Source organism: Excalfactoria chinensis, chromosome 2 (assembly GCF_039878825.1).
Source record: "Excalfactoria chinensis isolate bCotChi1 chromosome 2, bCotChi1.hap2, whole genome shotgun sequence".
NCBI lineage: Eukaryota > Metazoa > Chordata > Aves > Galliformes > Phasianidae > Excalfactoria > Excalfactoria chinensis.
In genome coordinates, this window is record NC_092826.1 from 110,656,292 (window position 1) to 110,677,776 (window position 21,485).

General features: G+C 36.0%; 1 protein-coding gene across 3 annotated transcripts in view; it reads right to left on the reverse strand.

The window, feature by feature from the left end:
- Positions 1–21,485, reverse strand: part of ZNF385D (zinc finger protein 385D) — a 372,690-nt gene that overhangs the window by 114,008 nt on the left and 237,197 nt on the right. For all 3 annotated transcript variants that reach the window (XM_072328232.1, XM_072328231.1, XM_072328233.1), the window contains one exon: positions 5,436–5,578. In XM_072328232.1, the coding sequence (XP_072184333.1) occupies positions 5,436–5,578 (143 nt within the window). The remainder of the gene's footprint in view (positions 1–5,435; positions 5,579–21,485) is intronic.

Sequence of the window (21,485 nt, forward strand, 5' to 3'; positions counted from 1 at the left end):
AAAACTGTGTCAATAAGTTCCTCCAGTTATGTTAGAAAACTTTAGTGTATCTACATAAGGATTTAAAGAGTGGGACGTGTGTGTTATAAATTTCACACTGGTACATTTTTCAAAAAAAATATAACATATTTCAGATTTCTCCATTCCTCAGTATCAGAAGCTACATCTTATTCAGATTATCCAGAAAATTGGCTTGTCAGCTCTGTAGAACATATCTTTCTTCTAGATAAAATCCTACACAGGGTAAGAGCCTTAGGGAAAGATCTCAAAAACAGTTCCTGGAAGATTTTTGACAGGTTTCATCCACTTTTCCTGGCATACTTCTTCCCAGAAATAAATGCCAGTAAGCAGGTTTCCTATATTGTCCACTTCTATCAGTGGTCTGGTCATAAGAGGACAAAACTGCATTTCCAAAAAACTGGGGACCTCTGCTCCATATGAGGTAACAGCAGTTAACAGCAGGATAGGAACAGCCTGACACCAAGACCAGAGCCTGTAGAAAATTGGCTCCCAGTGAAACAAGCCAGCCATAATTGCTCCCTACTGATACCTACAAATACAAGCATCACCTCTACAAAAATAGAGAGCTCAGCCTTTGCGCTGCCCTGGAAGCTGCTAGGATGTTTCACAAGCTGGTTTTCAGGAAGCAAGCTGAGAAATACCTTGTCGTCCTAAATCCAAGCTGCACTACCTTAGGAGCACCAATCTGGGGTCAACATCCACTATTGTCTCCTCCTTTCCCATATGGCAATGCTCTATCAGAGAAAAGTGACACATGGAGTATTGCACCTGAGACTGGTGGTTAAAAACATCAAGAAAAATCAGGGGAATGAACAAGGATTCCCATAGATGGAAAAACATGTCTGTGCAGTAACAATTACTTTCCAACCAATATTTAGTAGAATTCAGGCACTACTACTGCTCTTCCAAGTCACAAGCTGATAGTCAAGAATGCAACCATGTTTCTGTCCTAAGGATGCTGCTTTGTAAACTTTCCACTGGCAAAACGAGGAGATCGTGCCTTATTCTGGAGTTTGGATGGAGCTTTTCAAGCAATATCTCTATTTCTACTTACAAGCATTTACTCAGATATTCTACAATATTGTCCTCTTCCACTACAGATCTTGCTGTCATTATAATCTACTATGCATGACATAATATTTCTAGATTTTTTCCAAGAAAATGGTTAGCATATCCTTCAAAGGATAAACAAGTAAGGAGACCAATGCACTGCCAGGTTTTCCAGCTGGTAACATCCTGGATTTGTAAACCATAAATTCTGTCTGTCAAGGTGCTGAAATATATAATTCTGAGAGCTTAATAGCTTAAGTAAAACCTATTTGATGATGCATCTGTGCTTTGAGAATGATGGACTCTGGAGACTAAGAGCTACAATTGAGATTTTAGTGAGTGGATTATTTTTTCAGCAGGAATGTAAGTTAGCCAGAACTGATACTAGCATTTAGTAGGATTAAATATTTTCTCTTAGTCCAGCTACTCATATTAGTGTTTTCCTGCAACTTAATTAGCTTCTAGACTTTGATGCTTTGTGAATTTTTTGCAGCCAACCTTTGACTCACAAGCAAGAACACCACACATACATTCACACACACACAAATACACATTCGGTATAATTGCAAAAGCTTAATATCTCTAAGAACTGGTTCAAATAAACACAAGGACTTAAAATTTCTCTCTCTGCAATTGAAAAGTTAGAATTAAACTGAATACTTGCTAGATGATCTCCAACATTTGTCAGAATAGGAAAATAATTTTCTAGTCCTCTGACCTTCAGAACACATCTTAGAAAGCAACATAAACATTGTTTTTAGTCAGATTCTTTCATTCATAAATGTATCTATTTACATCTCATACACTTAATTCATCTTTTTATATCAGATAAACTTGCAATGAACTTGTGATTCTTCAGGGTCTGCACAACAGCTTGCTGTTTTCAATTTAAACAGCTCTGTTGTTAAAATTTCTTTTCACATAGAACTTAAGGGTAACCATTTGCTTCACAATTAAGAATGCAATATCTACAAATATTCAGCTAACCAGATTGTTAATGAGCATGCTTGCTTTAAGCTTTCCCGTATTAACAGATAACATCCCTCATGAAACTGAATGGTTCAGACTTCACAGGTTATCACTGCATTTCTCAAGTTATTCACTTTTTACTTTCCGATTTCCTCAGTGCCCAGAGACGTTATTTGGACAGTTTTGCAAAGCCCATGCAAAGCCTCTATTCTTGGTCTAGATGAAAGCTTTTGCCCTCACAGCAATCACTGCTGAATGTTTTCCTCAGAGACAGGCAACAAAAACTGAACTTGCTCTGGACTGAAAGTCATTAGTAAAAAAAGTAAATAACCTTATATTTGTAATAAACTGAACCAGAGTGAAAAATGGTATGACACTCAACACATTATTTTTGGTGATGCACTTAAGGTAAGTATTTCTTTGTACTAGGTCTTGCATATATGCCTAAGAGAATCTCCATTGGTATGAAAAATTGAGTAAGCAAATTCCAATGCTTTCACCTCTCCTAATATCTGCTTCCAGTTCAAAGTCTTTTAACCGTTGTCCTCAGATATAATTAGAAGCTAGTATAAACACTTGATAAATAGGAACATTTCTCTGTAGACATACAATGTCAGCACTTCTGTCATATAATTTCAGAGTGGAATTTATCACATGCGAATATCTTATGGCCTGTCACTTAATACCAGATTCAACAAACCCAATGTAGATGCAGCTGAGCCAGCCCCTCATAGTTTGCAGCAATGAATGGGAACTTTCAGAGTTTACTTCCCTCATCCAAATGTAGACACACAGGGTGGATGCATTCTGTACATTTTTGTACTTGAATACTTGAATAAATGGAGAAATTGTCTTTCTGTGTTATCTTTTTCAAAGAAACTTAGGCTGATTAGCCCAGGTGCCTGTTGAGTGAGGATTGCCACAACTAGGGACAACTTCCTTTCTCTGAAATGTGACTGCATTTTTACTATGGTTTCTCTTTGATCAGTGCTCTTCTAAAGAGAAAGTTGTTGAAAAGTGTGTTTGGTCTGTAAATAGCCCTAACTCTGGAATTCATTCTAGTTTCTTGGGAAATAGCCCAGGCATGCTGCCAAATAGATCAGTTTACATGCAAATACAGAAAGGTAAAGAGGAAATCAATTTCCTAACACACTATCTTTAGCCTTGATGTTTCAAATCAAGGCTAAAGCTCATTTATCCACAACATGAGAGAGAACATCCAGTTCAGGTTTCTGGAATTCTGGTCATTTACTGACAACCTGCTTGATCTGATTTAGCCAAAAAATATACAGAAGTTTCTCCACTTAGCTGTAAAGTCAAGGAATACAGAATAGTATTAACAGCTACAACTGTTTAGGGCAGATCACTTTTTGGTTAAACAGTATTCTGTCTCACACTCAGATACTTAAAGACATTGTCAGGCATTTTGTTTAAAGTCTAGTATGGCCTATGGGTTACCTTCTCCTCAGACTGATAATGCCCAGCAGCAGCTGATGCATCCCCAAAGATTCGTCAGCCTGGAAAGAATTTCTGGAAATATGCAGAACTTCTTAACTAGCCTACATGTTTTGAGGATGCCATTAACCAGCTCTGGCATATGAGCTAAACATAGCAGCATTCAATAATGTACAGTTCAGCAGGAAGATGGGAACACAGAGGATGATGCTGCATGTCAGCACACATGATGAGAAGGCAAAGGTCACACTGCAAGGCAAAGAATCTGAGCAGATGACAGAAGCTCAGATGACAGCATCCTCACACTCGGGACCGACACACTCAACAAAGGTGAATTTGGCAGATGGCCACACAGCACAGGAAGCAGTGCTTTGCATGGGAATGCACTTCAGAACATTGTTAAAAAGGGCTGCTAGTCTTATCCTTGAAACTTAGGCTCAGGTTACTAAAAAATTTAAGAGATGAGGAGCCTCTGAAGTCTAAATACAGCACTTATACCTAAAGAGATACTTCTAAGATGACTTTCAAGTATAATAGGGTTTTGACAGGAGACAGTTTATACCTTCCTATTTCTAAACAACATCAAAACACATTACACTCTATCCACCTTCTTCCCCAAGGTACCAATAGTAGAATATCAAACTTGATAAGAAGTAGAAATGGCAAATCACTGGAACAGCACAATTTATTTTTAGGATGGGTGTGTTGAATGTAAGAATGGTTTAGACTGAAGTAACAACCAGATTTTGCCAAGAGCTTCTCCAAATGTAATGCCTCTTATTCTATTATGTTGGCCCACATCATCAGAGGCAGACGTGGGTGGCATGGCAGTAAAGGTTGAACCTTTCCACCAATATTCCCTTTTTTTTTTTTTTTTTTGCCATGTGACAGATAGCAGCAGAGGAGCAGTCTGACAGAATGACATCTGATGTGGAAGCGTTTATGAAGAGATATGAAACTGAATTTTTCCATGTGGAAAAAGCAGCACCCATTGGCATTCACTGACATTTGGTGAATGCTTATGGTGATCAAACAGTGGATGTGAGGACAGTGAAGCAGTGGGTATTGCATACCAGTAGTGGTGACAGTGAAGCAAAAGACAAGCTATTTTGTAGGTGGTCATGCACAGCTGTCACACCATGAAATGAAAAGTGCCTCATTCAGCTCATATACACTAATAGGCTAATGGCAGTAACTATGCTGAAAGATATTGTTTTGTAGCTGAGAATTTGCTCTATCAAAGAGTGTTATTGTGCTCTCTGTATCTGTTATAGTTTACATGGAAATAAATAGGAGGCATGACTTTCAGAGCAATCTATGTACATTCACAGCCAGCACAACTAAGTTTAGAAATTCATGATTAATAATCTAACTTTGCATTAACGTAAAGGGTGCAAAAATCACATATTCTAATCTGAAAATAAATACACTAGATTGCATGCCAATTAAATAGCTTATACTATACCAGCTAATGCTGTTCTAAGCATGCTTGAATTGCCTCATCAGTTTTATCTTTTATAAAAAAGTAAATTTTGCTCTCCTGATGTGCAAATTTTGGGTGTTTCTTGGGAAATGTGTTGGAAATGGAATGTAGAGTCACTCAGAATTTTACACTTACAGCAAAGTGTGTGTTAGAGAAACTGCACATCTTAAAATAGAGTGGGAAACACAAGGCCTGGGACTGGATATAGCCTGCAAGTTTACTGCATGTCACTTGGGATCATATCATTTTTTCCTTCTACATTATTTCTGGCTAACACTCAGTAAGGCTCTAATTTATGGTCTACCAGTGTATCTGGAAGAGCTATTTGGCCCTCAGTGCTGGGAGAGAATATTCCAGGTTTAACTGAGTACATAAAACTCCACTTTGTGCCCTTTTGAGCCTTCTATGGAAACCATGGCTCACTGAAGTGGACATTAACTGTTAGGACTGTACTTACTGCATTGAAGTTGGGGAAGAGATTGACTGCTGCTGCAGTGTCCAGAGGAAATGGGAGAAATGGTTTAATATCCAGCGATGGCTGCAAAGGTGGAGCAGGAGGACGCACTAGGGCTGGAAGAGCAGGGCTCTGGCATGTACCACCTATACGTAGAAAGAGACAGAAGGCATTCAGCAAATAGTATGATAATAATAATAAACTAAGTAAAAATACAAGAGTAAAATAAACAAAAATAATATTAGCCATACATTCACGGTACATTAATATAAATAATATTAAACATACATTTTTCTTCATCCACAAAAATCACTGCATTATTGTGAAAGAGTGCAGCTGACTCAGTTACTGTTGTTCAAAATTCTTTGCCAGGAACTGAAGGTATCCATCTTTTGTTATTTAAAATTAATTAATAAACCATTTATCTCCCTGAACTATCTGAAACAATAGCTCAATAAATCTGACTTCATTTTAGAACTTCAGCTAGTCTCATCCACTTGCAATTTCAGTGCTTTACTCCATAACCATTACTCAACCCTCCACAGCCAAACTACTACAGAGGAAAAAGGACAACCACAGGTTGTTTTTCTCAACAAAAGCTGTCGTTTGCAGACTTGATTCTTTTAATTAAACCCTTGGTAAATAAGCTTAATCTTGTCAAGTGCAACCTACCTTGCCACCTTAACAGTTGATCAATACAAACCTAAAACAAGTTCAGCAGTTACCAAAATGTGGGGTTCTGAATGGTCCTGACAAACACATTCTACTCTCATAAAAACTGGAGTAGATTCAGATTGCATAGTACACCCCTGAAATGCAAAAATACTAAAGAAATACCCTTGCATATCAACAAGCCACTACTTGTTTGCTGCAGACAGTTTTACTTATTTACTTGCCCTTTGCAGCTGAAAGCCAAAATGGTTCAAGCTTGTTCTCTGCTTTCAGTACTTTCTATGTTTTGGTTGCACTCCAAAACATTAATTCCCTTTTAATTAAAGACTATCTGGATCCAGGGAAACTGTTAAAATATGCTAGCGTTCTTTTAATCTGAGAGGCAGGCAGCAGACTGTAAAAACCTGCTGGTAAGTATATAAGAAACATTAGAGAAAACATAAAGGGAGCTTTACCCCACTCATTGAACAGAGACACAGGCAGATATGCCATCAGAGAGAAAGATCAGCAAACCCTTTCTATTTTTTTTTTTCCCACTCAAACATACAGGCGGTCTATCAGGTGAACTGCATACGTTCTTTAAGAGCACAAACTTAAAGTACTCAGAGTGATGTACAGAATCTCTCCATATATGGTCAGCAAATCTGCTAAGGGTTGCAATTTCATGCTTCTAATTGAGGACTAACAGCACAAGATTTAATGAAGCAGTTGTAGCAGAGCATCACAGTTCTACTTCTAGGTATAAATTCAACTGGTGCCAAGTAGCCAAGTTTCCACAGACAGTTGTAGTAGTTTCTTTTTTTGTTAGGTTGGTTGCTTACTTTTGTTGTTGCTTACTTGTTGTTATTGTGAGTGCCTGTGTATGTGAGGTTTTTTTCCAACTTTCAATGTATCTGTAAAGTATTTTCCTACAGACTATTGAAAGGAAAGCATTACTCAAAAGTAAATCAAAGGCATTAGATTAAGGTTCACTCCAATCTCATGCTAGTTTTTCCTCAAGAGTTACTGTCCATTCTGAAGTCATTTGTATATTTACCTCAGTGTATAAGTGTGCTAAGGCAAACAAGCCCTTTGAGTACAGTTGATAAAGAACATAGACAACAGAAAAGCAGAAGGAAATCAGTGTTGTTTTCCACTGCTCACTACCATAGAAACATCAGGTATTTCAAGAATATCACTGGTTTGGCAATTGCTAAGTTCCCATGGAATTATTACAAAAAGGGCATAAAAATAAAACAGACAAGCCAGAAAGATGATGATGTGGTGTTAAACAGTCCAGTCTTATTCCCTCTGTATAGGAAAGGCCCTATAAAGACTTTTTAGTTGCTGCAGAAAAAAAAGTATTTTTTCTCATTTAAAGTGTTTACATATCACAAAAAGAAACCATCACTCCTAGTAATAAAAACTTTACAGTGAAGTCTCTAGGTTGCAGCTGAGAATGTACAGAAACACAAAGAATTGACAAGGTGAGCATTTGCCTGACAATAGCAAGGAAATTGAAGCTGATTAAATATTCTCCAACTCACAGATGTAAATGCAAACTAGGTTGAGAAATATCACCTATGCTTGGGGAAACATCACTTTTGGTGTGTTATCTCAGTTTTACAAAGAAGAGAGTTCCAGCCTTGTAGATTCATATTACGTAAAGCAGTGGAACAGCTATCCCATACTCTCAGATATCGCACTATGAAGGATGAAGAAGTTCTTCCTGTGATTCTTCCCTGCTGCATGATTAGGCACTCACCCACCTGCCACTGCCAGCCAATGCTGCAAAAAGTCATCTGGGGACGAGAACACAATTTAAAAGGAATAGTTCAGCCAGTTTTTCAAGACCTTGGCTGGGGCTCAGAGCCTCTGCAACATTTTGAAGTCTACCCCAGTCCTGGTTATGGTGGCACTGAAAATAAGTAAGTTCAGGAACACAGCTGCTCTCTGATTCTTCAGTACTGTCCTTTAATGATGGAACATGTGATAGATATTTGAGCTTTTACTTAAAAGTAACTGTAATTTTTTATGGCACCAAAAATTAGATTTTCTTTCAATTTAACAAGCGCAGAGTTAACATCAAGAAAAACCCAAATCGATGGCAGCCACTTTTGTGACTCAGCTTAACTGAAAAACCTTTTCACAACTTTTGAGAATGACAGTGTTAAATACTTCCCTTCTAATCCATTAGAATAGAGATGGAGAGAAATAGAAGCAGTTTTTGGACAACAAATATGGAAGAATTCTCATTGTAAAGATGGAAGTATCAAGGGAAGAAATGTTGCCAACAGAAGAAAAACAAGAGACAAGAAAGCAAAGCACGGAAGAAAGAAGTAGGCGTGCAGTAAACCTCAAAAGAGAATTCACTTTACAAATAGGTGGTACAGTGTGGGACAGCAGCATACTTAGAAAATAACATTTGAGCAAGTACTATGTGCTTTCTTCATTATGGAGTGTTGATGAACATCAGGTTGAGGTGAGGAACTATAAAGATTGCTTATGACTCTTCTGGTGTTGTGTATGATAAACTTATACAAAAGGACTTCCATAGCTTTTCTTGTGCAGCTGAAATGCTGCTGATCATCACAACAAGAGATGTCTCAAGGCTAATCTCTTCACAAACTTTCTGTCAGCAACAGTAGGAGCACAAAAGCACTGGCACCAAACCAAATCACACACAGACTTTGTCCATAGACTGTGTTTGGTGTCCTAATTTTCACCAAGACCTCACCACCTGAAGCAACATGCATACAGAGCATGACCCAAGAAATACAATTCCCCTCAAAATGAAAGGCAATATAGGTCTAAATTTGCATTTGATTAATAGCATGCTACAATAAATATAAAATAGAAATAAATAGAAATATACAATGTGAATTTACAGATTCAATCATACAAATTATAGTCTAAGACCCTTCTAAAGAGAACAAGTCTTTTCAACCCATTCAGAGTCCAAGGATCCTGAATATTCAAGACATTTGAAAACTTATGTCAGTGTTTTAATCTTAATTTCCCTGGTAGGAAGAGCAGGAGTTACACAATTTAAAGCCTAATTATCTCAGCATTTCAAACAAATTGGAAATAATAATTTGTTACTTAAAATTTCAGACAACATAGTCAAGATAATCTCTTGGTCAGAAGAAGCGATAATATGTTTAAGTAGAGTTAAACAACCAATACAGTGTAATGTTGTGAGTACAGAGAGCTTTTGTAGCACAGAGCCACACACATAACATGAGGTTCATGCTCTCTGTGCTGTAAACGATTCAAATGGTTCTCCTGAAACCACTGGCAATATGAACAACATCACTACGAGACCTTTCTTGCCTGTACTCTGACCCAAGAGAAGAAAACAGAAATGTTCAGGCAAAGACAAAATTCCTGGAGGTTCTATCTTAAATTTTCCATTCTGCAAGAAATTCTTCAATTTTACACTTGATTTTTTCCCTATTGGAATGTGAATAAATACAGTTTCTTACCCTCCCCCATCCCCCAATATTTGATTTTAGAAACACTGTTTTACTATGGAACTGAAAGTAGATTTCAAAATGAGAAGTCATTCCAAAAAGAAAAAATACATTTCTGTAAAAATACACAATTCTAATAATATCTTGATATTTTCCCCATAACTCAAAAAATATAAATAAATAAACCCAAACAATAACAGAAGTAGTTTTGAGGGGAAAAAAATGCTTTGCTGAAATAACATTTTCTGACAAGAAAGTCTCTACTGCAAATTCTTCTGCTCAGTTCACTCGGAAAATCCCTCAGTCAGAATCACAGTTACAGTAGTAAGGCCTCAGAAGTCTGAATTAAGAAAAGTGGAAAGACAAAATATGCACAAAGGAAACACAAGAAAATCAGGCTGAGAGACATAATATTGCTCTAAGTCTTTTTGTAGTTTTTCCATCACTATCAGCATCACAAAAACCAAGTGGAAAGAAAGAATCAAATTTCTCCACAATTTCCATCTTCATTCCTTCATTGCCAAGAGTACGGTAACCTTCAATACATCAGAAACATCTTAAACCAATATTCAACTTCTCATCCATTCTGGAGTCTGTTTGTTTCCAGTAACGTAATGTCATTTCTCCCACACATGGATATTCCCCAGGTTTTCTCTCCATCTCCCACCTCTCCAAATATTTCTATGAAAGCTTACTGAAAGTCAAAACAATGTACACATCTTGCCTTGATAGAAGCTCAGAGGACCTTTCAAATTCACATGATTCAGCATGAATAGATGGGAATGTATCAATTTCCAGCTTGAAAGGTAATTTTCATGTAACTTTAAAAGGTAACTTAAAAAAGAATTGTGATCATTAATATTATTTTTATTTTTAATGCAGGATCCTACTGCTTGTGGCTGTAATGGTAATGGAAGGACAGTTGGGCTGGATAACCTTGTCATAGAATCATAGAATCATAGAATTACCCAGGTTGGAAAAGACCTTGAAGATCATCAAGTCCAACCGCAGCCTAACCAGTAGCCTATCTCTAAAAACCCTCTGCTAAATCATATCCCCGAGTACCACATCCAAACGGCTCTTAAACACATCCAGGGATGGCGATTCAACCACCTCCCTGGAGAGCATATTCCAGTACCTAACTACCCTTTCTGTAAAGAAGTTCTTCCTAATATCCAACCTAAACTTGCCCTGGCGCAACTTGAGGCCATTTCCCCTTGTCCTGTATGTCCTTTCCAACTTTGTGATTCTATGATTTGTCAGTATACACACAGTCAAGATTAAAATATATTTTAGAGAGCTTGAGACAAAAGAGTATTATTAGCTCAGACTATATAAGATTAGAAAAGGGGTGCAGAGGAGTTTATATTTTGACTTATAAAAGCTAAGTTTACAATTGCTTAACTCAGTTCCAGCTAGAACTTTAAAATCATTACAAATTTAGTTTGCCTGCGGGTCAAAAAAAAAAAAAAAAAAAAAAGGGCAGAGTGGGCACAAGTGAATTTTCTTCTTAATCAAAATAAAGATGTAAGCAATTAAGAATGATGGGCTAGACATGAAAGATAATGAATTTTCCTTCTCAAAAATAGTAGACACTCCACTTATGTCTTCACATAATCTGGTAGGATAGGAAAATTAAAGACATTCAAAGACAGAAGAATAACCTTCAGGGTGTAGTACAGGCAGTGTGCTATGTATTGCAGATCTGGCTTTTAGGAATATTCCAGATTAATGCCATTTGTAATTTTCTTATAACCTATTGTCACCAGGGTAAACCCTTTCATCACAGTAAAATGGTTTCCATTTTTGGAACAGCTAATTTTAGTAAGAACTGCTAGATTGTCAATTTTAAGGTAAAGTAAGTTTCATTACAAGCAGAGCTGTCTAAATCAGGGAGAACAGGGTTCACCTAAATACCAAATTACTTATGAGTACTTATTATATTCAAGTGATTAAAATATGAACTCATGATACAGAAATTTAGCTCACATGCAACTGGTGCATTCTATCTACATATATGGATACATGTTTTAACCTTGCATCTTTGTTTTTAATAGCTTACACTTATCCCCACATTATTCTATATTGACAAAAATAACATAATGTGCTACCTGCGTCTGTTGAAAATTTATTGATCATGAAATATATGTTCTGAACACTCTTAGTTTCAGAACTCAGTTTCTTCTGAGTTCTTTGGTGGTGGAAAGGGCTGTTTGGTTGTTGTTGTTGTTTGCTTTTTGTATGCTTGTTTGGCGTTCTTTGTTTTTTTTTTTTTTTTTTTTTTTTTTTGCATGCTTTGTTTCTTTTCTTCAGAAGAAGAGGATTTTAACTCAAAGTGATTTCAACTGCTGTATTGTTCACATGATTTTTTTTCTGAGAGCGTGAGAGCATTTTCACCATAAAATGCTCTCAAATATACTCAAAACACTACAACATCCACCTTGAAACACAATATTGTTTCGTATGATTCCACTTAGTTTCATGAGGAATAAAATAAATAAATAAATAAATAAAACATACATATCAACAGCATTAAGCACTTGACACCCACTGGAAAGGAAGAACTCACAGAACAACTTTACAGCCACATCAGCTTCTCTCCCGCTAGCTTTCCTCTGACAACCTGATGATCAGATACACTGTGAGGCGGTAAAGGCCCTTCTTTCAGAGGTTTTGATGTAAGTAAACTTAGCAGTAGCTAGTCACTTTGAAGAGAATGAATGCAACACTGTCTGAGCTGTGGAGATCTGTGATTAATAGTTTTTTCAGTTCACTGGCCAAAGCTGAAAAGTCTCCCTCAACATTTAGAGAAGAAAAAAAAAGAAAGAAATGAAATCACTGTTAAGCTTAAGTGTTTGTATGTTACTCAAAGTACCTCTTGCATCTCAAATGAAGTTCTTCATTTGTTGCTTAGATACTTAACCCTTTTTTTCATTATTTACATTTTGGCAAATTTCAAAAATCCAAACCACATCAATCCAGTACTACTCACTACAAAAATATGTTGATGGTTCCTAAAATGCTTGCAGCTTGGCACAACTCAGTACCTGCTATTTATTTATAGAGTGCATTTTTACTGCACACACTATTCACCTGGAAAATCTGATTCAGCTCTGGTCACTTGCTGCTATTCAAAGTATTATTTTGTCTAGAGACAATATTTGTTCTGTGATTCCTGCAAAGTGAGCTAGCTTATAAAAAGAACTCTTTATTTTTACTTTCACTTCTATTCGCTTTTGAAGCCTCCAGATTGAAAATGTACCCAAATGCAACCTACCCAGAAGACTAGATTTATTTATTTCTTATGTTGTATAGAATACCATAAAACTATTATTAATGATGGAAGACAGAGAAAATACAGACACTAATTTGCACAAACACTCCTTTAATTAATGCCCATAATAAAAAAACTCAGGTTCCCACTCTCTATTTGCGATCTTATTCTCTTCTGTTCCACTGCCATTATCCATGAGCAACAGTGGAAAGGTGTGCATGGCTTACAGACAGTCTAGCTTGCCTGAATAGAAACAAAGCATCAGAATTCTGTACACCATATACTCTCAAGGAAAAAGGAAGCTCATGTCAAAGCCTCTCTGAACTTCAAATTGCACTCCAACACTATACCTAGACTATGTTATGGCCCACAGGAAACACTTTACTGAATCAGGTTGTTTTTATTAAATAAAATCTAGTAAAAAACTATGATCTTAACTGCAACATTTAACACTACCTAGCAGTGAATTCTACTAATGCTCCTCAGGCATCATCTTCCATGGATTATAAATTACATGAGGGCATTAATCAAGCTTTTTATTTTAGCAAGAGGGACATGACCTATATATTTGAGCTCTTCAGAATCCTTTGAGGTTTTATTGCTGTTGGTAAGATAAATTTGGATGTGTGTGTATATCCATATCTATCTCCCCCATTTGGAAGCCATTAAATCACTGAAAAATGATCCCAAACAAGTGATCCACTTTCTGTTAAGTTCTGTCTGCTTCACTTAAAAAGAAACAAGAAGAAATCTACCAGCTTGGCCACATTGCTTGTTATCAGCCATCCACAGAAAGCAGCAACCACAATAGCTAACAGGGAAATAGACAGATCAAGACTGCTAGCATCATGGCCAAACAGCAAAATGTTCAAGACCTTCAGCTTTTGTCTTATTGAGAATGCAAAAGCTTTTGATTTGCATCTGTCTTAGAAAACAAAATAGTGAAAAATGCCCAGTGACATTTCAAGAAACATTTTTCTCCATACAATTCTGGTATCAATTGTCAAGACACACCCATTTATTAAGAAACTAAATTTTTCAGCTCAAAAAACAAGAATACATGCATCACCTATTACCGTGGAAGATCAAGAAAATTAGCCATAGGTCCCTAAATCTTGTGCTATGACTACTTCAGCAGATATTAATCTAGTAAGGAAATGAACACACTTTCACCCAGATTCAAGAGATCTATTCCAAAGTGCCTTCACTGGCTGTACGCGTTTTGTGCAATTTCACTCTTTCTTTAGTAAGCAGGTGAACCCACAGAAATGAAAAGCCTGCCACTAGTAGCACTCTGGCTATGAGGATATTGCTGATCAGCAATGCCTCTTTGCCTTGGAAAAGCTCAAAATAGCCAAGTTTTATTAATAATTTACTCCAAATAGATTTTTACACATTTTAACTGCATACTACAAGCATAAGTGAACATGTCAATAGTCCTGGCATGTTTGGGGAACACTGTTCTGTTTTGCTAGCTGTCAAACTAGTGTTGTTTTATTGAAAATAGGTAAATAGTCTTGGGACATTGCTATGTTAGGAGAAGGATGGCAGAACTGTAGTCAAAGAAATGAACTTTGCCCAGGTCAAAGTTTACTTCATGGAGAGAGAGGGAGGAAAGCAGGCAAAGAAGTATTGAGAGAAGAGTGGTCTGCAATTCTATACATTCATTTGGCATTGTTCTTACAGATAACACTCAACAGGGATTATGACGTTTTGTAGTCCAGTGAATATATGTCAACATTGCATAGACTGGGGCAAGATTACCCCATGAACTGAATTCACAACATATGCATATGTGCATAAGTATATGCCAGCCTATGTACATGGCATAAAAAAAATATAAACACTTACCAAGAGATGTATTTTTCATTAGTCTTTGCCGTGCATTAAGAAAAATGTTAATACAACAGAAACTATTGCAGTCTCAGAACTTGGATTCACACAACTAGACCAAATAAATGTTTAAAAATGATTATCTTCATGGCCTTCCACATGTAGACAAAAGGGTAAATGGTATTCTTTCTTACTGGACATTAATGAGGAGAAAGAGAGGATCAGCAGCACTGGAATTATGAACAGATAATGAAATACAGCCACAGATACACTAGACGAAAGCATGTTTTAAAGAAGAAGCTAAAAGCACTATTCAGTTCATGGTGGCTTGAGAAATACTGAAGATAAATTAAATGAAATTTTATTTTTTTCATACATGCATTCCTAAATTAAAAAATACATTAAATTATTTGACTTAAGAACCTTCCTCACCAATAAAATTCCCACTCTGAATGAAATATCTGAAGTTCTAAAAGAAAAATAAACCAAACGAGCAAACACAAATATGTTTGTCAGTATTCTTTTTCAGAGTGTAGGACCAGGACAAATCAGTAGATCACATGGCCCAACTGTCTCTAAGCCCCAATCCATTACTTTTCATAAAACCTCCTCTAGACTTTAATGAAACTAAACCAGTTCAGCCCTCAGGAGATAGAGCTGTTTGTAGGGGGGGGGGGGAAAAAGAAAAGAAAAAAAAAGAAAAAAAAAAAAAAAAAAGAAGAAAAAAAAAAGGAAAACCAAAAACCAACCAAAAAATCATAAAAGCCTGAGGCTCTGTAAGCATGACTTTCTGGAAAAAGAAGCTGATGAAAAATTGAAGTTATTCTAGCAGGCAACCCTTGCTTTGCGTTGAGAAGGAAAGAAAAGGAAAAAATAGACAGTTCTTTGCAGTCTGCTGTTCCTGCAAAGACAAGGAAAGAGAAGGATAAAATGTGTAACTAACTGTTAAGCTTGAGCCTTACTGAAACAGACCTTTTATGCCCCTTTGAAGCACAGGTGCACTGTGTCCAACAGCGATTAATCTCTGGATATTCATCAGCAGGCAATAATTAAATAAATTAATAAACTGTCCAACTACAGACAAAGGGAAGAAATAACTTTCTACCTTTTGCTTAGTACTACCTGAATACCTGGAAATTTGATTAGAATTACTTCAGCATTAAGTAGTTGAGCTCGGTTTACCTTATACTGTCTTACAGAGATGTAAAATCAGATACTGCTTTGTTACCCTATTGCCACAAATTGAAGGTTAACTATAGTAACAAGGATTAGGCACGCATGCAAGACAAAAACATACACACTAGCATGGTACCCGCCTTCCACCATAAAGAGACGAGTCATTTAATTCACCACAAATTATCACTGACTTTCTTATTATCTTTGCTTTCCTGAGCAGTACACTGGCCATTCTCTATTTATTTGATAAAAGATGGAGATACAAGTGATTAGAAATTCTAGATTGCACCTTTGAGCATTGGGTTTAGCAAGGGGGAAACCATGAAAGGAGGGCTGATAAATTATAAAGCCTTCAAGAGGATATTAAGGGCAAGAAGTTGAAATATTTGCTGATGCTTTTCTTCAGGATGCCACTGACTGTAAACAGAAGAGGGACAGAAAACATATTCAATCTTTATCTGTAATAAGGTTCTTCAGAATTCATCTTCTCTGAAGATCTGTATGTAAACTGCACTCTTATGCCTAGTTATTATGGCTGAAAACCCTTATAAAAGTGTTGTTTTTTTAATGTAAAGAAGTTCAGAACTACAAGTATTTTAATCAAATGCCCATATTAAAGCCTGCCCTGTAAATTCCCAAGGCCTCAGGGAAGCATCCCAGAGCTTGGGCTGTTGATTAACTGAGGTAATTGCATAATAATCTCTTTTTTGGAGAGGTTTCGATTTGTGTAAATGTGTATTAACTTCACAAAAGAATTTAGCTTGCATCTCCAGCATCCTACATAAGTCTCTCAATCACAGAGCTAGTGTCTTTCTGAGAAAGTGAACAGATTTTTTTTGGAGAAGAAGTTATAATAAAATGACTATTTATAAATAAAGGCTATGGAAATTTCAATTTTGCCAAACCTATACCTGAGAGTTGATTCAGGCAATACATTTGAGAACTAGAATGTGGAGGTTAGTAAACCAACTGTCCTTTTGATACCTGTGAAAATGCTGGCAGACTCTGGTTTAGTATTATATATGCCTGGAATTAAAAAACAAAACAAAACAAAACAAAACCAAGCCAAACCAAACCAAACAAACAAACAAAGGAAAAAAAAAAAAAAAAAAAAAGGAAATTTTTCTCCTGTCATTCTCCATAAATGGAAGGAAAGTACCACTGCTTTTGCCAACAAGACACAAAGGACAAAATAAATTTTTGTCCTATTTTCCAGAATCACGGACATGACAGGACCAATTTATCTAATCCATGACATGCTGGATGCTCCAGGCTGAATCCATGGAAATAGATAAAGGCATGTACTTTGCAGATTTAATGAATGGGAATCCCTGCCCCTGGCTAATACTAATTGTGCTCATTGGTGGGTAATTCTATTGATTATAGTCCACTTATATATATACACAAGGTTTCAGTTTAGTAAAATAAATTATTCACCAAGAACCAAGCATATCCTAATAACACCTCATATTTCTTTGAGTTGTTGTTGTTGTTTGTTTGTTTTTTGTTTTTTGATTATTTTCTCTATTTTATTCAAATTTTCCTTCGGAGATTTAGTAGCAATTTTTATCTTGTGACATAAAATCATTTCATGAAAAATTCATGTTATGGCTCACAGAGTTGACTACACAGCTGGTATCTGTGAAGAGAAGTCTGTAAGATAGTAACTTGTATATCTTCACTTACTATTTTACAGGGAAGAAGTTCTAAAAGTAATAATAATATTAAATAAGGTAGCACTTATTATAAAAGGCTGGAAGGAATGTTCTGTCCTCTACATTTATCATTCTGATGTGTACATATCACTGATGGTTAGGTATGGCAAAGCATAGTGGAAGGGATAAACACTATTCATCTAGATTTTTATATAGGCCAAGAGCAGCCTATAACAGGCATATCCAATCTGCAACCCAAGGGCTACATGCAGCCTAGGACACAGTGCAGTGCTAACTCCACCTTTCATACCTGTCATAAATATAGATCCTGTCTTGGGAATTAAGTATAGGAGAAAAATATTTTAAAACCTTTCTAGAGAGCATCCATTCTCCTCACACAATCACACTGTTTAGAATATTATATAAATGAGGTTATAAGCTATGAAAAGCTCACTTTTTGCAAACCTAAAACTTAGGTCAGATATTCACCAATTTTTTATTCACATTTATTCAGTCTAAATCTCAGCATTTCTTGGACTTACTTTATAAATATACCTAGAAACAGGCCTAATACAAGAACAAGCCCTCTGAAACATTTCAGCTCATTCAATTCAAAAGTTATCCTTCATCTACCACCCGACTAAAGTGCTTGAGAAAAATAATTGAGCCTTGGGCATACTACGCTAAAACTGTCGTTCCAAAAGAAAAAAAGAAAGAAAAAAAAAATCTTAGTTAACATACTCCAGATTACTCTTATGCCCTTCCCTCCCCCCCAAAAAAAACCCCAAAAAACAAAAAAGACAAAACAAAACAAAACTAACTCTGGTTCTCCTAAGTATCACTAGGTATACTAAAGCATATGTATGTTTTCTAAGGCACTGCTTCCAGGCCTTGAAACCATGTACCATAAAACACAATATTAAAAAGAAAAAAAATTATTTGCCTGCTTTTCTGATATATCATCTAGATCAGAAGGATCACAACGATGCAGCTTCATAATGTTCACTCTTGATATTTTAATTCCAGATGTTATTGAGTAAGTTGTACAAGGAAATATTTGCTCTGATCCTTTTAGTGTTTCTGTATTGCTTTGATTTGGTGATTTGGGGTGAAAGTAGAAACAACCTCTGGCTTATTTGCATTACATAATGCTTCATGTTCCTAATAACCAATTTTTTTTTTTCACATAAAAATAGAATAGTAAAACACTCAATTTAGACAACAGAATTGAATTGTATATCAAATAGTTCAAGTGATTACTCAATATGATATTATGACAGGAGTTGAGAAAGACTACCTTCAAAATCTCCATCTGACTAAATATTCAAAAGATTCCATAACAATGAGTTTTATTATAGTTTTTTTTAACCAAGGATTCCCAGTTTGAAGGATAAATCAAACCTTCAAGTACTTGAACCAGATTACAATATATAGAAGTTGATTTACAATTATTTGCATAATCCAGAATTTGGTACAACTTGTTTTAATAAAGCATAACAAAGCCATGTAACACCAAACATAAGAAGAGAAATGCCTCACAAAGCAGATAATCTAAGCTGAAAATGAAGTAACTCTAAGCATATTACCAAAGATGTACCAAGGCTTCTATATTTTCTTTATGACGCCATAACTTTAAAAAAAATAATCGGATCGTTCCAGAGACATAAACATCCTTGTTGGATCTAGGCATGGCATTAAAGGAAGAATAAACTTACTGAAAAAGACAATGCTGAGGAAAAGAGGCCCAGCTCTATGCTAGTGTAACTCTGGTGACTAAAGCAGTTACAGTGGGCATTAGTTTGTGCTGTAATACTAAAGAACATCTATCACTGCTGTTGAATCTGTTAGAGGTATCAATTCATGCAACGAGACAATTTCACATTTAAGCCTCTAAGAAACCTGAAACCAAACACAGCTTGCATGTATAAGGGTTGCATTCCAAAGTGTATACTCATGCCAGTTTTGCAGATCTGGAATTGCAACTAAACATAAATCACCTGATTCACAGTAGAGTGTTTTGGGCGTGTTAACCTGAAACTCTTGCGAAAATTTTAGCAGATGAAGGCCAAATCATAACAAATTTTAAGTTAACATCTGTACATCCTTCTTCAGGAGCAAAACACTAATGGTCACACAGTTCTTGTGTCAACATACCTGCATAAGACTGGCACCATTCTCTTTCTGCTTTTCAACCTTAAACATCGAGTATGTATAGCTCCACAGTGAGATTACCTTCATTTATGCAATTTAAAAATAATAGCATCTAAAAAAACCTGTATTTTAAAAACCCGAATTTCTGGTTTTTCTTTTTCATGTATACTCAAAGGGAATATGTGGTAATCTTGACTGGATAAAGACAGAATTTAAATAGGGAATGTGAGAATTTCTTCATTATACTCTTCAGAAAGCAAAATTGTACTCAAAATGAGTTAAAAAAGATCACAGAGTTTTTTGCTATTACTGTATAAATTTGACTTGTATGATATGTAAAATAATAATAATAATAAAATTAAAATCTAAAATTTATTTCTCTTTTAAATTATCACTTCAGTTCAGACAGGACAGCTAAGTGACTCTGCTATTTCAAATGTGGTAAAAGTAAAACTGATGTCTGCATATAAGGTCAAACATCAACAGCAGTAACAGAAACATTAAGTGTTTTAAGCTGCAACTGAAGTGGGGACGCAAAACAAGGGAACGACTTCACTTTTACCTTGTTTCACTGTGCATTGTCTGACACTGATTTCTGTAGAGGATTACCAAGACTAAGACCAGCCAGGCAACTAAGTCTACACAGACTCAGAGTACCAAGGTTGGCGGAGACCTATAAACAGCAAGAATATATAATATATATACATATATATTATATATATAATTCCAATACTCTAACACGTAAAAATATGAGTGAGCCAACCTATCTTCAAGGGAGTATGAGAAAAGATGCTACAGCTATGCCCCTTAACCCTCTCTTCTACAAGTTTTTGATACAAATGCTTATCTTTACATACTGCTCTTTTTATTGTGCTGCCAAATATCATACTAGAAGGAAAAAGCCAAATTCTGTCTTTTAAATTTCAGATAAGATTAAATTTGGTCTTCAGACCTGTAGAAGAAATATGAGACATTTCAAAGGGCGGCTACATCATACTGAAACAACATGAAAGGTAACGTATGTATGCAAGAACTTAACCGAACGATAAATCTACTACTGTATATCAGCTTCATCCTATACACATACACAAACTCCTTACAAATGCAAATCTAGAAAGGAAAATCACGGTAAGTTTTTTATAAAGAATAGAAATCAATATGAACTTAGGAAAGTATGGAGCTGAATTGCTCAGTTAACTTGAGAAGAATTTCATAGTACCATTATTGATCTTGATGGCCTAATAACAGAAATTAGAAAGAATAATAAGGTCTAGAGTTGTTTTCAGCAGAGAGGCTGAAAAAAGGTGGTTTTAAATAACTTCCTGGGAAAAAAGAAAATAATAATAATAATTAAAAAAAAAAAAATCAGTATAGCTTTCATCAACAGTTAACCTCTAGGCCAAAACTCAGATGAGTCATTTTTCTCTGCAGGTGTATTTTCCCATAACTGGGGCTCCTTCTGCAGGTGTATCTTCCCATCACTGGGGCTCCTTGTACAGCTTGTCAGGTAAATTGAAGTTGTCCAGTCACATCAGCTTGTGTTCCCACTATATTAATTATCTCTTACAGGAGACTGGATTGCTTGAGCAGACATTGCTAAGTCTCCCTCCTGTACTTCCAGGCTTATCAGGAAGAAATGCATGGCTGCTGGGTATGCCAGTGTTCACCACCCCAGATATGTTGCCTAAGCAACAATCTGACTATGTTGTTGACATCAATTTAAGACTTATAAAGAGCGTTTAATCCACATTTGAAGTTATAGGAGATATTAAACAGAACAGTTACAAAAGATTTCTCAGTTGACTTAATTAGACTAGGTCTAATTTAATACTTCCAGCTC